At 36.0% G+C, this 12,519-nt stretch overlaps 2 protein-coding genes across 2 annotated transcripts; both read right to left on the bottom strand.

The window, feature by feature from the left end:
* Positions 1–424: 424 nt before the first annotated feature.
* On the bottom strand, positions 425–1,580 carry LOC123654021 (transmembrane protein 11-A, mitochondrial). The gene is made up of 3 exons (XM_045589982.1): positions 1,493–1,580; positions 1,097–1,317; positions 425–1,023 (listed from the first exon to the last, which is right to left on the bottom strand). Exons 1-3 carry the CDS (start codon positions 1,513–1,515, stop codon positions 743–745), a joined length of 525 nt encoding a protein of 174 aa, XP_045445938.1. The 5' UTR covers positions 1,516–1,580; the 3' UTR covers positions 425–742.
* Positions 1,581–5,985: 4,405 nt separating this feature from the next.
* LOC123653812 lies at positions 5,986–6,570 on the bottom strand. The gene has a single exon (XM_045589793.1). It carries the CDS (start codon positions 6,568–6,570, stop codon positions 5,986–5,988), a length of 585 nt encoding a protein of 194 aa, XP_045445749.1.
* Positions 6,571–12,519: the final 5,949 nt, after the last annotated feature.

Raw genomic sequence — 12,519 nt, forward strand, 5'->3', positions numbered from 1 at the left:
TCGTGTTTAGTTCAGTTCTTAGACTTTATATTTAGCTGAATGAGTGATTTCTCTAAACTAAATTAACAGCTAACAAACACCCTCAATATCATCCTGGACATTTTTATCACGACAGTAATTTTCCAAAATTTAAGTAGATTGTACCTGTATTTTAAGATTATATTCTGAAAATTTCAATTTACTTTGCACCAAAAAATTACATGTGATTTACGGGTATGGGGAAGAGGGGTAGCCCAAAAATTCAGCACATAACTTCAGATTGGGGGTGGGGTAAAAAGTTGATAAAAAACATCACAAGAATAATGATGGACCCCAATTCATTGATTGAATGTCATATTAATGTTCAATGAGTGTATTTTTTTTAGTCTATAATTTATTGAATTTTGTATTGCCCCTTTTTTAATTATGTGAATAAAAGAGTAAAAAAATTATATAACTTTTATTGTATGACAGTGAAATATGGCTTTTTTTTCACTTATCATAGTCATAATATAACAAAATAGTTTTAACAACCAGCTATCATTTCAAAAGCATTCTTATAATCATTTTTGTACAGATTAATCTATTCTAATCAGTAATATATTAAAATAATTGTAACAAATATTACACTTTAATCTATAACAAATTACTTTATACACAAGGTACAGATAGAACAGTAATAAGCATGTGCTCTATGTTCATTTTAAACATATAGTCAGCAATAATATCTAATTATAATTCAAAACATATTACAATGCTGATCTCATTTTAGAATGTTATAAATCCTCCATACACAAATAGCAGCTGCAGCTAGAGATACTGTACTATGTAAAATTATTTTTCTCCTATTATCTGTGTGCACTAGTACAACTGGTGATGCTGATGTTAAATCACTTAAGATAGGTAGTTTAGACAAACGACGTAAATCTTTTTCTTCTTGATATTTACAACACGGATCCCACTGCCAGGATAGTGTGTAGCAACCTGCTAACAGAATTGACACAACGCCAAAAGGTGTGCATGCTAATGAACTCCATGCCAAGCCTGAAATAATTGTAATATTTAAGTATTTCGTTATAAATTGATAACTTATATCACCAGAAGTCATTTTAAATACCTGATGCGATGCTACATAATCCACTATAAAGAGAAACTTTATGTAATAAATTTCCTACATATATCCATCTAGCTGTTTCTTCTCCGAGAGGTTCAGGTTCTATTACTATTATACTCACACCAGCCTCAAGTGCTCTTTCCAATTCCATTTCGAATTTAACATGGGCATTTTCGCTGTCATATACTTCTCTCACTATTACTACTTGCGACGGTTTGAGATCACTGTAAACATAGTCCACAGAAAATTATAAAATCTCTTTACAGCACTTTGTTATATTATTTAGTGGTGTTTTATAGTTAAAACATGAATAATGACTTTTATATAATAATTAAGCTAATCTTAGCCAAAAGCCCGAGAAGCGATATGTAATTATTAAGTTTTTCTTTATTTACAAACCTGTCACTTTCATCACCCGCCATGTTAGCTATAGAGTGTAGAAAAAAGCTATGATAAAAGTATGTAAATTGTATTTTAAATGTCACGACGAATTGGTATATACCACATATGTTTATAGTGGCAACACAAGAACTAATTGTTAAGGCCATGACTGCACTATCCAATACAAAGAAGTCTGTGTAGTGTGTAACTAAGTAGTTTTTTTTATGATTATTTAAATAATTGCTTAAAAGGTGGAAGATACTGACTGACTATAGAAATAATGCAATCACTAATTTTTTTTGGTAACAATGGTACGACCTTTTAGTACTTACTTTTATTTATTTTTATTCAATCGCATACGGTCACTCGGGGTAACTTTGACAGTCAAATCGCAAAATTATTTTTTATTTTTTACATGGTCCACATTTAGTGCGTAAAATTAAATGTTTATTTATTTATTTATTTATGTTTATTAGGAAGACATACAGTTTGATATACATTAAAAATAAAATTTAAGTGACATACATTTACCAGTTAAGTCTTCACATAATAATAGCACAAATAAGAGCAATTAGTACATTAATAATAATAATAATAACAATAATAATAAAGGCATACAAATTTCAACTCTACGGGTCCAAATTTAGATATATCTTATACTATTAAACGAGCAATTCTTGTATATATATATATAATCTGAATCTCGGAAACGGCTCCAACGATTTCCATAAAATTTAGTATATAGGAGGTTTCGGGGGAGATAAATCCATCTAACTAGGATTCATTTTTAGAAAATGACGTTTTATCCCTGTTTTTAGGGAGTGAAAAAATAGCTACAATATCGTTAGAATACGAAGGTAAATTTCGCAACTGTCATTAAAGTTGTAATAGCTCGGTGGGAAATCGGCCGGTCGGGATCAACCGAGGAGATCATGGTTCAAATCCTAATGTCCCTGATCAATTATTTTTTTCCTTTTTTTTAATTGCACTCGTTATTTAAAAAAAAATATTATTCATACTTTATAAATATGTAATTCGAATTTAAATATGAATTCCAAAAAACACGATTTACTAAAAATACCGAGCTAGGCTCGGTCACCCAGGTACTATTTTCGTATACAAAATTAAAATGCCAATAAAAAATGATTACAAAAAAAAAAAAAAAAAAAAATTACATCAAAAAAAAGTAACAGAATTCTAACAATATCAGATATTAAGATTAAATTAAAATTAAAATATCATCGAGAAATGACATTCATCGTGATAGATTTAAATCTATTTAAGTTAACATTAAACATGTCAATGTCACCAAACACATTGTCATGAGAGTTGCATGCACGATAAAGAAAAATATTCCGAGCATATTTCGTTCTAATTACAGGTACAAAAAATTGTAATTTTTTACGAGCTTGTAAACGAGGACATCTCAAACTAATATTACTCAAAAGATAAGGGGTATCAACATAACCGGTGAGTATTTTATAAAGCAAATGCTCGTCCCTAACCATTCGACGGTCCTTTAACGAGATCAGATTGGATGGCTTCGCGAACAGGTAGTTAGTTTTAAAACTAATATGTTTACTAAATTTCTTTTGAACATTCTCAATTCTATCAATGTATACATTGTATATTGGGTTCCACACAGTTGAAGCATATTCGAGAACTGAGCGAACGTAGGCATTGTACAAAGTAAAGAGTGTGGCACTGTTACGAAAATCTTTTCCAATCCTAAGAATAAACCCCAGCATTCGAAACGCCCTGCCAACAATGTAGTCAATATGACGGTTAAATAAAAGTTTACAGTCAAGGTACACTCCCAGGTCTCTCACCTCAGTAACCCTCTTGATTGTTTCATTGTTAAAACAGTAATTGTACTCCACTGTATTACGTTTACGCGAAAAAGTAATGACATTGCATTTTTCGATGTTCAAGATAAGACCATTGCATTGACAGTAATCAAATAAACGGTTCAAATCATCCTGCAACAATGCACTATCAGCAGGTGTATTAATTGGCTTAAAAATTTTCATGTCGTCAGCATATAATAATATTTCCGAGTTCTTAAATACCTTATTTATGTTATTTATGAATAGATTAAAAAGTAGAGGGCCGAGATGAGAACCCTGAGGCACACCTGAGGTAACGGGTACAAAAGATGAGCAAAAGCCTTTAACTGTCACAGCCTGACTCCGCTCCCTAAGATACGAAATCATCCAACGTAGGAGATCGCCATGTATACCAACTTCTACAAGCCTACGAATTAATAAATAATGCGGAATTTTATCAAATGCTTTTGAGAAGTCGGTATAAACGACGTCAACCTGACAACCACTATCCATATGAGACAATATTCGGTGTAAAAATTCATTCAAATTAGACTCTGTAGATTTTTTATTCATAAAACCGTGTTGCTGTTCAATAATTATAGGCCTTAAAATTGGAAAAATGCTGTCATATATAATTTTTTCAAATAATTTGGCGATAACACACAATTTAGAAATAGGTCTGTAATTCTGAATATTATGTTTATTACCAGACTTAAAAACGGGCACCACAAATGACTGTTTCCATAACAGCGGCATAATTCCGGTATTCAGGGACTTATCAAAAAGCAGAGATATTGGAAGCGCAAGGCTGTCACTACACATTTTTAGAAAATATGGAGGTATAAGGTCAGGGCCACAACCCTTATTAACGTCAAGTTTCCTTAAATATCTTGATACAATCCCAGGCGATATATCGACAGTTCCAATTGAAACACTATTATGACAATTTTGAGACGTGTTAAAGTTATTTACATCGTAATCTGTGTTGGGCGTATTAGATCGAAAGACTGATTTAAAATAATTGTTGAAAAGAGAACTAATCTCCATACCATTTGACGCAGACAAATCATCCAAAAACATCGTGCCAGGCAATTCATTACAGCTTTTTTTAGACTTTACGAATGACCAAAAATGTTTACTGTGTCGTAATATTTTTTCTTCTGAGTTATTAATATAAGTATCATAGCAATATACTTGTGCCCTTTTTTGTCTATCCCTTAATAATCTGAAAGTATCATAATCACTAATCCTTCCGTAGATTTTCCACTTTCTGTGATATTTGAGTTTTTCCCTAACAATTTTAATTAAAGCGCTCGAATACCAACACGGATAATGTCTACTATCTGCCACGACTCTAACGGGAACCCATTCGGATATGATTTCATTAATGGTTTGATAAAAGTCAGTAACAGACGTATCGATATCGAGGCCCGACAGTAACTCATACCAATTAATATTATCAATAATCCCGTTGACAATATTGTAATCAACGGCACGATATAGTCGCACAGTCCTTGATTTAGAAGAAAGGGTTTGTTGGTTAAAAGCATTGAGACATACCTCTATTGCCGGATGATGGCTATCCTCGGGGACAAGCGCACAAATCGATTTAGAAGTTACACAGTGGCAGCTACAAATAATTAAATCCAGATACCTATGATTTACATTTGGAATACAATTATATTGATTCAGACCTGTAAAACTTAGAAAATTAAATAATGCATAGACGAGATTGTTATCTAAATTAGAATTATCCAAACACATAACAGAGTCATTAGAATACCATCTAGCTACGGAAATGTTAAAATCACCCGCTATAAAATAATCTTCTTCGGGGCAGTTAATCACGTCATTTGAAATCATTTCGAAACACCCGCACAGTGCCTCAAAATGCAACTGACAATGAGGAAAATAACAAGTATAAATGTTTAAGAAATGCAATCTTCGTTCACGACTAAGTTTTATTTTCACTTTGATAACCTCAGCGACTGCACCAATAATAGGTATAGCTGTAACAGAATCTACAAAAAAGTCCCGCCTGACGGCTATTAAAACACCGCCACCTAAAGTGTTTCCACGTACCTTATAATCCCTATCGCATCTGTAGACACAATATCGAGAGTCAAAAAATTCCTCGTTAAAAATGCCGTCCAGTAGCCATGTTTCTGTCAGACATATAATCCCAAAATCTGTTTTAAGTAGGTTTCGAAAAAATAAATTGGTTTTAGAACGTAAGCCACGAACATTCTGATAATAAATAGAGATATTATCATCCATTTCCGTAGAAAACACATTCACAGTTCAGTAATACTAAAGTATAAAGACGATCCAAATGCAACTCAAGAAACACAACAGAAAAGTCAAAGCAATTAGCAAACACAAAACAATCACAAGTCAAGATGTCCTCGCTACCTACAATATTAGTTATATAATAGGGTGACAATTCAATAAGTAATAAATTTATTTTTACACAATGAATATATAAAAAATAAAAAAATAAAAAATAATAATGAAAGAATAAAAAATAATCAGAGTAAGGTATAATGACATTCACACAATTTTTGTCAAATCGCTGTTGCTTAATATATGCAATACTGGACTGGTATCTGTACGTCGGACCATAATAGTACAATTCTTTATCCAAACATAGGAAAAATTTTTCTCTTTGGCCAACTTTTTATCTTCCTACAGGAGAGCTTTGTTAGAACGTGTCAGGTGTTCTTTAAAGTACACATTAGAGCTATTACCAGCAAAACCAATATCACTACATTGGAGTTTTAGTCTTTTAGCTAACGCCAAGAAGTCATCCTTCTTCCAACGTGACAGGAACTTAATAACTATAGGTTTGATAAGCCGATTTTCGCTTTTACTATGAGCAACTCTGGTAACAAAATCAATATCTGTAGAAGGATTTAATTGATAACCAGTACGATCTGAGATTGTTTTTAAAATCTCCATTAGGTTTTCATTTTTCCTCTCAGGTATACCATAAACTTCAATATTTGATCTACGTGACCATTGCTCTCGGCTATTATTTTCAGTTTCCAAAGTATCAATTTTCTTCTTTAAAGTATTCAGTTCAATAGACAGTGAGGATAAGGACTTTAATTCTTTTTCTAATCCAATGACTTTATTATTAAACTCATCATACTTCGAATTGATAAACGACACAGATTCCCTCAAACTTGTAATATCGTCCTTAATAGGTTGAAGAAGTGTTGACACCATATTGCTTATCGACGCTTCTAAATCTACTTTCCATTTTGCCATTTCACTGGCTATAAATTCCTTAATACCCTCAAATTGAGTGGATATATCAAAATCGCTCGTCTCAATCTCAGGTGACCGATTCAACACAGTCGAACCCCCTCTTTTTGTGTTTATGTTCTCACTGGGAGATCTCGCGGAGGTTGAGCCACGTACTGGGGTATTATCTGAATTAAGGCGACGATCGCGAGCAGACACTCATACAGGACATGCCCATTCCCTCATATACTCCGGTGACAATTGTTTGTTTCTATCAGAAGGAAATAAACATTTAATATGATATGTATCCTTACACTGATTACAATTGATACGACCAGTGGCGTCCCCTGCCGTTGACTGGCAACAAGCGTATTTCATTTTAAAAATTACAATAACTTCAAATAAACTTCAAATAAATCAAAGATTTTATTGAACATACAAAAATTGTCTCGGTGTTAGACTTGGATTGGAACTCGGGTTATATCGATTGTATAATTCTTTTATTCTGTCATACAAGCCGCTGCGCCAGCGTTGTATTGTTATCGATCAGCGAAAAACTTGTTCCTTATAATGTTCTATGTAATTGAAGTTTATAATTATGATTATGAAGGTATCACACAACATTCATCAAGAAATCAGCACATTAACGATGTAAAAACAATGTAAAACACCAACACCAAACGATGATTAAGCACTTAACTGGTGAAAGTACACACACTCAACTATGTAGATTCATAGATAAGTAAATTATTTCGACCTCGAAAAAACAAAGGGGTTGATAAAATGAAAATAAAGGTTAATAATTGAATTAGTAACAAAAACACTTCCGCTATCTTCCGTAGTTCTGACAAGACTGGAGACAAGACAAATGTATAATAAACTTCGCAAATGAACTATGAAAAAAAAGAAGCTGTCAAACGAAGTTAATGTCAAAAACAATCTCAGACTTGGCTTCGGCCTTACTTTACCAGTCATCGAATCAGAAGAAAAAGAAAGTTACTTCAGACTTGGCTCTGGCCTTTTGATATATCAGAACGAAACTTACAAATTCAATCTAGGATGTATGGATTATAGTCCTTTGCCTTTCCCTATTGGGGATAAATTTTAAAACAACAACATAATGTCAAAAACTTTGCTCAAAGTTCCGCGCGCAATTTTTGTATTTTTTTCAGTGGAAAACTTTTTAAATAACTCGAAAATTTTGCTACTATCAAGGTACAATCGACTCTCGTTAATTCGAAACTCAGGGGATTCGAAAAATATTACGAATTATCGAGTGTTCGAAATATCAAATGGTTCGAAATTTTTGGTAGAATTATAAATAAAACTTCGAATTATTAAGTGTCTACAAATTTATTAACAGCTATTCTTTAACAATGACAAAAGTCAACTTTCTTCTCACCTCCCTCTACTTTTTCGATTTACTTCTTCTTTTCAGTAATCGTCAAGCATTTATGCTTTTTAGGACTCATAATTAACACAAACTTTTAATCTGTATACAACGAAAGAGTAACAGTAACCGAAACTAACCAATACCAAACTAAACAAACCAATTTGTGCGGAAGTGTGTGTCAAACTTATCATAGTAAAAAAAGACACGTGTACGATGATACATGTATTTATAAGTTTGAACTTGTCTCGAATTGTACCTACTTACAAGCTTTCTGTTTTTTTCTCTCTGCAACTTTGAATTGTCGAGTGTTTGACGCCGATGAGTTCGAATTAACGCGTCGTTTTTTTACGTGGCAATGGTTTTTTTGTTCGAATTACCAAGTGCATAAAAACGTATTGATTTATTTCGAAATATCAAGAGATTTTGTAGGGAACTCGTGATGACTTTGAATTATCGAGAGGTTCGAATTATCGCAGGTTTGAATTAACGAGAGTCGACTGTCTGTAAAAACATAATACAACCTTTAATAATATGACTATCTTAAAATCTCATCTGTGTCAAAGTTACCCATAAAGGGGTTATAGCTTTGACACCCAACATAATTGCCAGGTTTTGATACATACTCGTATTATGATTTTTATAGACGTTAAATAACTTGAGAGTATGAAAACTAACCTGAGAGCACATATTAAATTAACTCTTGTGTCTCATATTTAACATTGTCATAGTTAGATAAAAAAATATAGTAATGATCTGTCAAAGTTACTCCGATTGACTGTAATGTTATAATTTAACGCAACGCCCTATTGCCGCTCTTATCAATCCCCCACAACGGGCGGCAACGCTTAAGAGGTGTCGGGGTTGCCCTGCTGATGACAGGTAGCACGCAAAACACAAGCATAAAGCGCTCTAAGATCTAGGTGCTTGCGCAAAAACCGAAGGACGACTTAACTTACCGCCTGGTGCGGTTGAAAATGAAACGATAGTGCTATTCAAGGAAGGAGAGAGGTCTGCCTTCGCACAGTCAAGCTTGTGCTATAACGGCTGGATGAGACTCCCGGGGGGGTCCCGGAAGGATCAACGTGGACTCAATGAGAGTCGGATATGACAAAGGCAACGTACCAGACAGGTACGGGTGTCTAAAGGCCTCAATGAACAACGAGGTCATTATATACGAAGACAGGGGGGAGGATCTAGGCTACTTAAAACCCAAGATCAGTACATCTAAACCCCCCGCATCGCCAGTTGTTGAAGAGCCCACACCCAGCGGATCAAAACACCTACAAAAAAAGGTCGAGGCCTAAAAGGCTGAATTAAGCAATATCACAAATGCCATACCGAAACCGAGTCTGATGTCGATGAAGAAGTTTATCCAATCCACGATCTCCCAAAAACGAGGCAAAAAACCGCCCTACTTGTCCCCCAATCAGGTCGATACAAGAGTGCGGCAAATTGAGGCGTTGAAAAGATTCACCGAGGACGACAGTCCGAAGCACCCAGAAGCGCTACTAGCTGCTCGAACAAGGGCCGATATAGGGCAAGTAGCACCATCAAGACTTCGACCAGCGTCCACACCGCCTGAACACGCGCAAAATGCCTTTATCGAGTTCCTGGCCGTATCAAAGGCAAACCGAGAGGTAAACATGGCCACACGCAATAAGATCATGCAGACCTACCAGTACAACCACCTTAAGTTATTGGAGGTGGAACTTGAAGAAGCCGAAGCAGCCACTTACAACAACGACACCCGACAGGTACTCAAAGGAAACATGTCGGGGAGGTATATGGCTGCATATAACATTACAGCGAGCTTCGTGAGCGCGGTCGAGTCTGAGGGGCAGGAAGAAGAGCCTCAAATCTTCAATACACCAACAGGGGACCCAGTGGTGGTAGTGGCCAGTTGCACGAGAGTGATGCTGGATGATCGGGTACTCCGGATGGCTCAAACCATCACTGGGGACCGTGACGCCGATGGCTCTTCCGTGGTCTGGGGGCTACCATCACTGGAATGGATAAATGGGGTTCCAGGATGCGGCAAGATAACTCGCATAGTCAGGGAATTCGATGAGGACGAGGAAGTCGTCTTCACGGCCACAGTCGAGGCTGCCAAAGATCTTAAGGAGAAGCTGGCGCACCGCTATGGCGTTAAAGGCACATCCAAGGTGCCCACTATGGCCTCCGTACTAGTCAATGGCTTTCAAGGGGGCACAAAAATCCACATCAAGCCCTCATGATCCACTTTGGGGCCAAGGTGATGGTAGCCCGATTATCAGGGACCAAGAAGGTGGCCCTCATCAGAGACTTTAACCAGCTGCCGTACATCGACAGGGAAAACCTGTTCAAAATGCGGTACAGCAGACCAACCCTGAAACAGGCATATCGTGGGAGTTGTCTTGCACGCACCGAAACTCTAAGGATGTCGCCTTCGCCATTAGCGAGGTCTACAACGACATCTATAGCTCAAGTCCTATTGGACTTGAGCGTTGATCTGTTCCCTGCGCCTGGAAAGCTTTACGGGCGCGCGAATCTCGGCAAGACAGAATTGGACCCTGTCTTCACGCAGGAAGAGAAGAAGTTGCTGGTGGACCAAGGATACGGGAAAGGGGAGGGGTCGCGTGTCTTGACTATCCACGAGCCGCAGGGCCAGACGAGTGAGAGTGTAATCGTCATTCAGACGAGGAATGGGAGGCTGCGAATACATGACAGCGTTTCGCACGCGATAGTCGCGGTGACTAGACACACCAAGACTTGTGTCTACTACACCGACGACAGGGATGACGTGATCTATCGTTTCGTCAGGAGGGCGGCGGAGGCTACAGAAAAAGACATTCTCGAGCACAATCTCAAGATGGCGATTCATAATAGAAACACCGCCGTCGTTGAGAGTGTTCTCGCGATGTTAAAGTAAAATGCGAATAGGTTGCTTTGCTTGGGGGCAGTAGGTGGTGATATAATATTAAAATATATATTTTTAAGAAAACGTTTACGCATGTAAATAACGTAAGATCAAGTTAGATATAAGTATATTATTATTAGGAAAATGTGTTGTTCGTTAGATAATGGAAGATATAATTATATAAAATGAATTTAATAAAAAAGAAAAAAAAAATAAGATAAAAAAGAAAAAAATATATAATAATAATAGTAATAAAAAATCATAGATAAATTTATACATCTAGAATAAACAATAGAACAGTTAAAAAAAAACATTTGAATCATACGTTAGAATAAGAACCGGTCGGTGGACTCGCGTCTCTATTGGAGACATTAAGATAGTCTAACTTAAACAATGATGTTGCTGAGTAACGCCTACCTTGATTTAAAAAAATGCATGTTTTAGAAATAAAAAAGGACATGGTTTCAAAACCCCGTATATATTTTTTTCATTCATTACAGCCTATACAGTCCACTGCTGGACATAGGCCTCCACAAGTTCGCGCCAAAAATGCGTGAACTCATGTGTGTTGCCCATAGTCACCACGCTGGGCAGGCGGGTTGGTGACCGCAGGGCTGGCTTTGTCGCACCGAAGACGCTGCTGCCCGTCTTCGGCCTGTGTATTTCAAAGCCAGCAGTCGGATGGCTATCCCGCCACCGGTCGGCTTTTTAAGTTCCAAGGTGGTAGCGGAACCGTGTTATCCCTCAGTCGCCTCTTACGACACCCACGGGAAGAGAGGGGGTGGCCATATTCTTTAGTACCGTAGCCAAACAGTATATATATATACGTAGTGCGGGACGTAGCATTTGCGGCGGTGGTGGTAGGTGGGGGAGGAGTGAGTTATCCTCTGGTATAGCACGGACGCGGAGCACGAAGAATTTCGTACAATGACCTTTTTGCCTACTGCCAGTGGTTCTCAAAATTTTATATAAAGTACGAAGCTTTAAAAAATCGGTAGAGTATAGAATTTGGAATGTCTTAGAACTTATTGTTTGCACACTACACTAAATCTACGCTGTCTGTCCGTGGATCGGTCTAGTCACAGAATAAAATATTTTTTGTTTAATCATAGAAAATAACTTATATATAAGTTATATATATATAAGTTATTTTCTGTAATTATATATAAAGTTATATATATATAATTTATACATATATATAAATAAAAGTCAGAGTATATATTACTATGTGTACAATTTGGTGGCTATACTTTGTATATGCAAAAAAATCTTAGATCTGTTGCTGTGTGAAAAAAGACACCAATAAACATATTAGCATTGAATAGGGTAAAACCGGGATAGATGCCTCACTTTTTGAAATAGCCATCTAATTTTAAAAATATGATTTTTATACGAATAATTTTTATTAATGTAGTTAGCTCAATCCTTTATGTTGAATTATGACTATTTTTTTTCAACCTAGCCAATGCAGATTAAGCAGAAATTAGCTTTTCGTGAACCCTTTTTTTTGAGGATAGATGCCTACCTATATGGATAGTTGCCTCACCATGAAAATAGTGAGTAGGATAGATGCCCTTTAAACCGTGTAAACGAAAAACCAAAAACCAAATGTTTAGGTTAGGCTACTCATAAACATCGATTGTCTTAACATGGGCCATAGCAATGAAAAAATTTTGTGTTTTGT

This window comes from Melitaea cinxia, chromosome 5 (assembly GCF_905220565.1).
Source record: "Melitaea cinxia chromosome 5, ilMelCinx1.1, whole genome shotgun sequence".
In the NCBI taxonomy this organism is placed as follows: domain Eukaryota; kingdom Metazoa; phylum Arthropoda; class Insecta; order Lepidoptera; family Nymphalidae; genus Melitaea; species Melitaea cinxia.

Coding starts and splice junctions, on each gene's coding strand:
- LOC123654021 (XM_045589982.1), bottom strand. CDS start 1,515: ATGGCGGGTGATGAAAGTGACAG. Junction 1,318..1,492: donor GCGGGTGATGAAAGTGACAG/GTTTGTAAATAA, acceptor CTATGTTTACAG/TGATCTCAAACCGTCGCAAG. Junction 1,024..1,096: donor ATTATGTAGCATCGCATCAG/GTATTTAAAATG, acceptor CAATTATTTCAG/GCTTGGCATGGAGTTCATTA.
- LOC123653812 (XM_045589793.1), bottom strand. CDS start 6,570: ATGGCAAAATGGAAAGTAGATTTAGAAGCGTCGATAAGCAATATGGTG.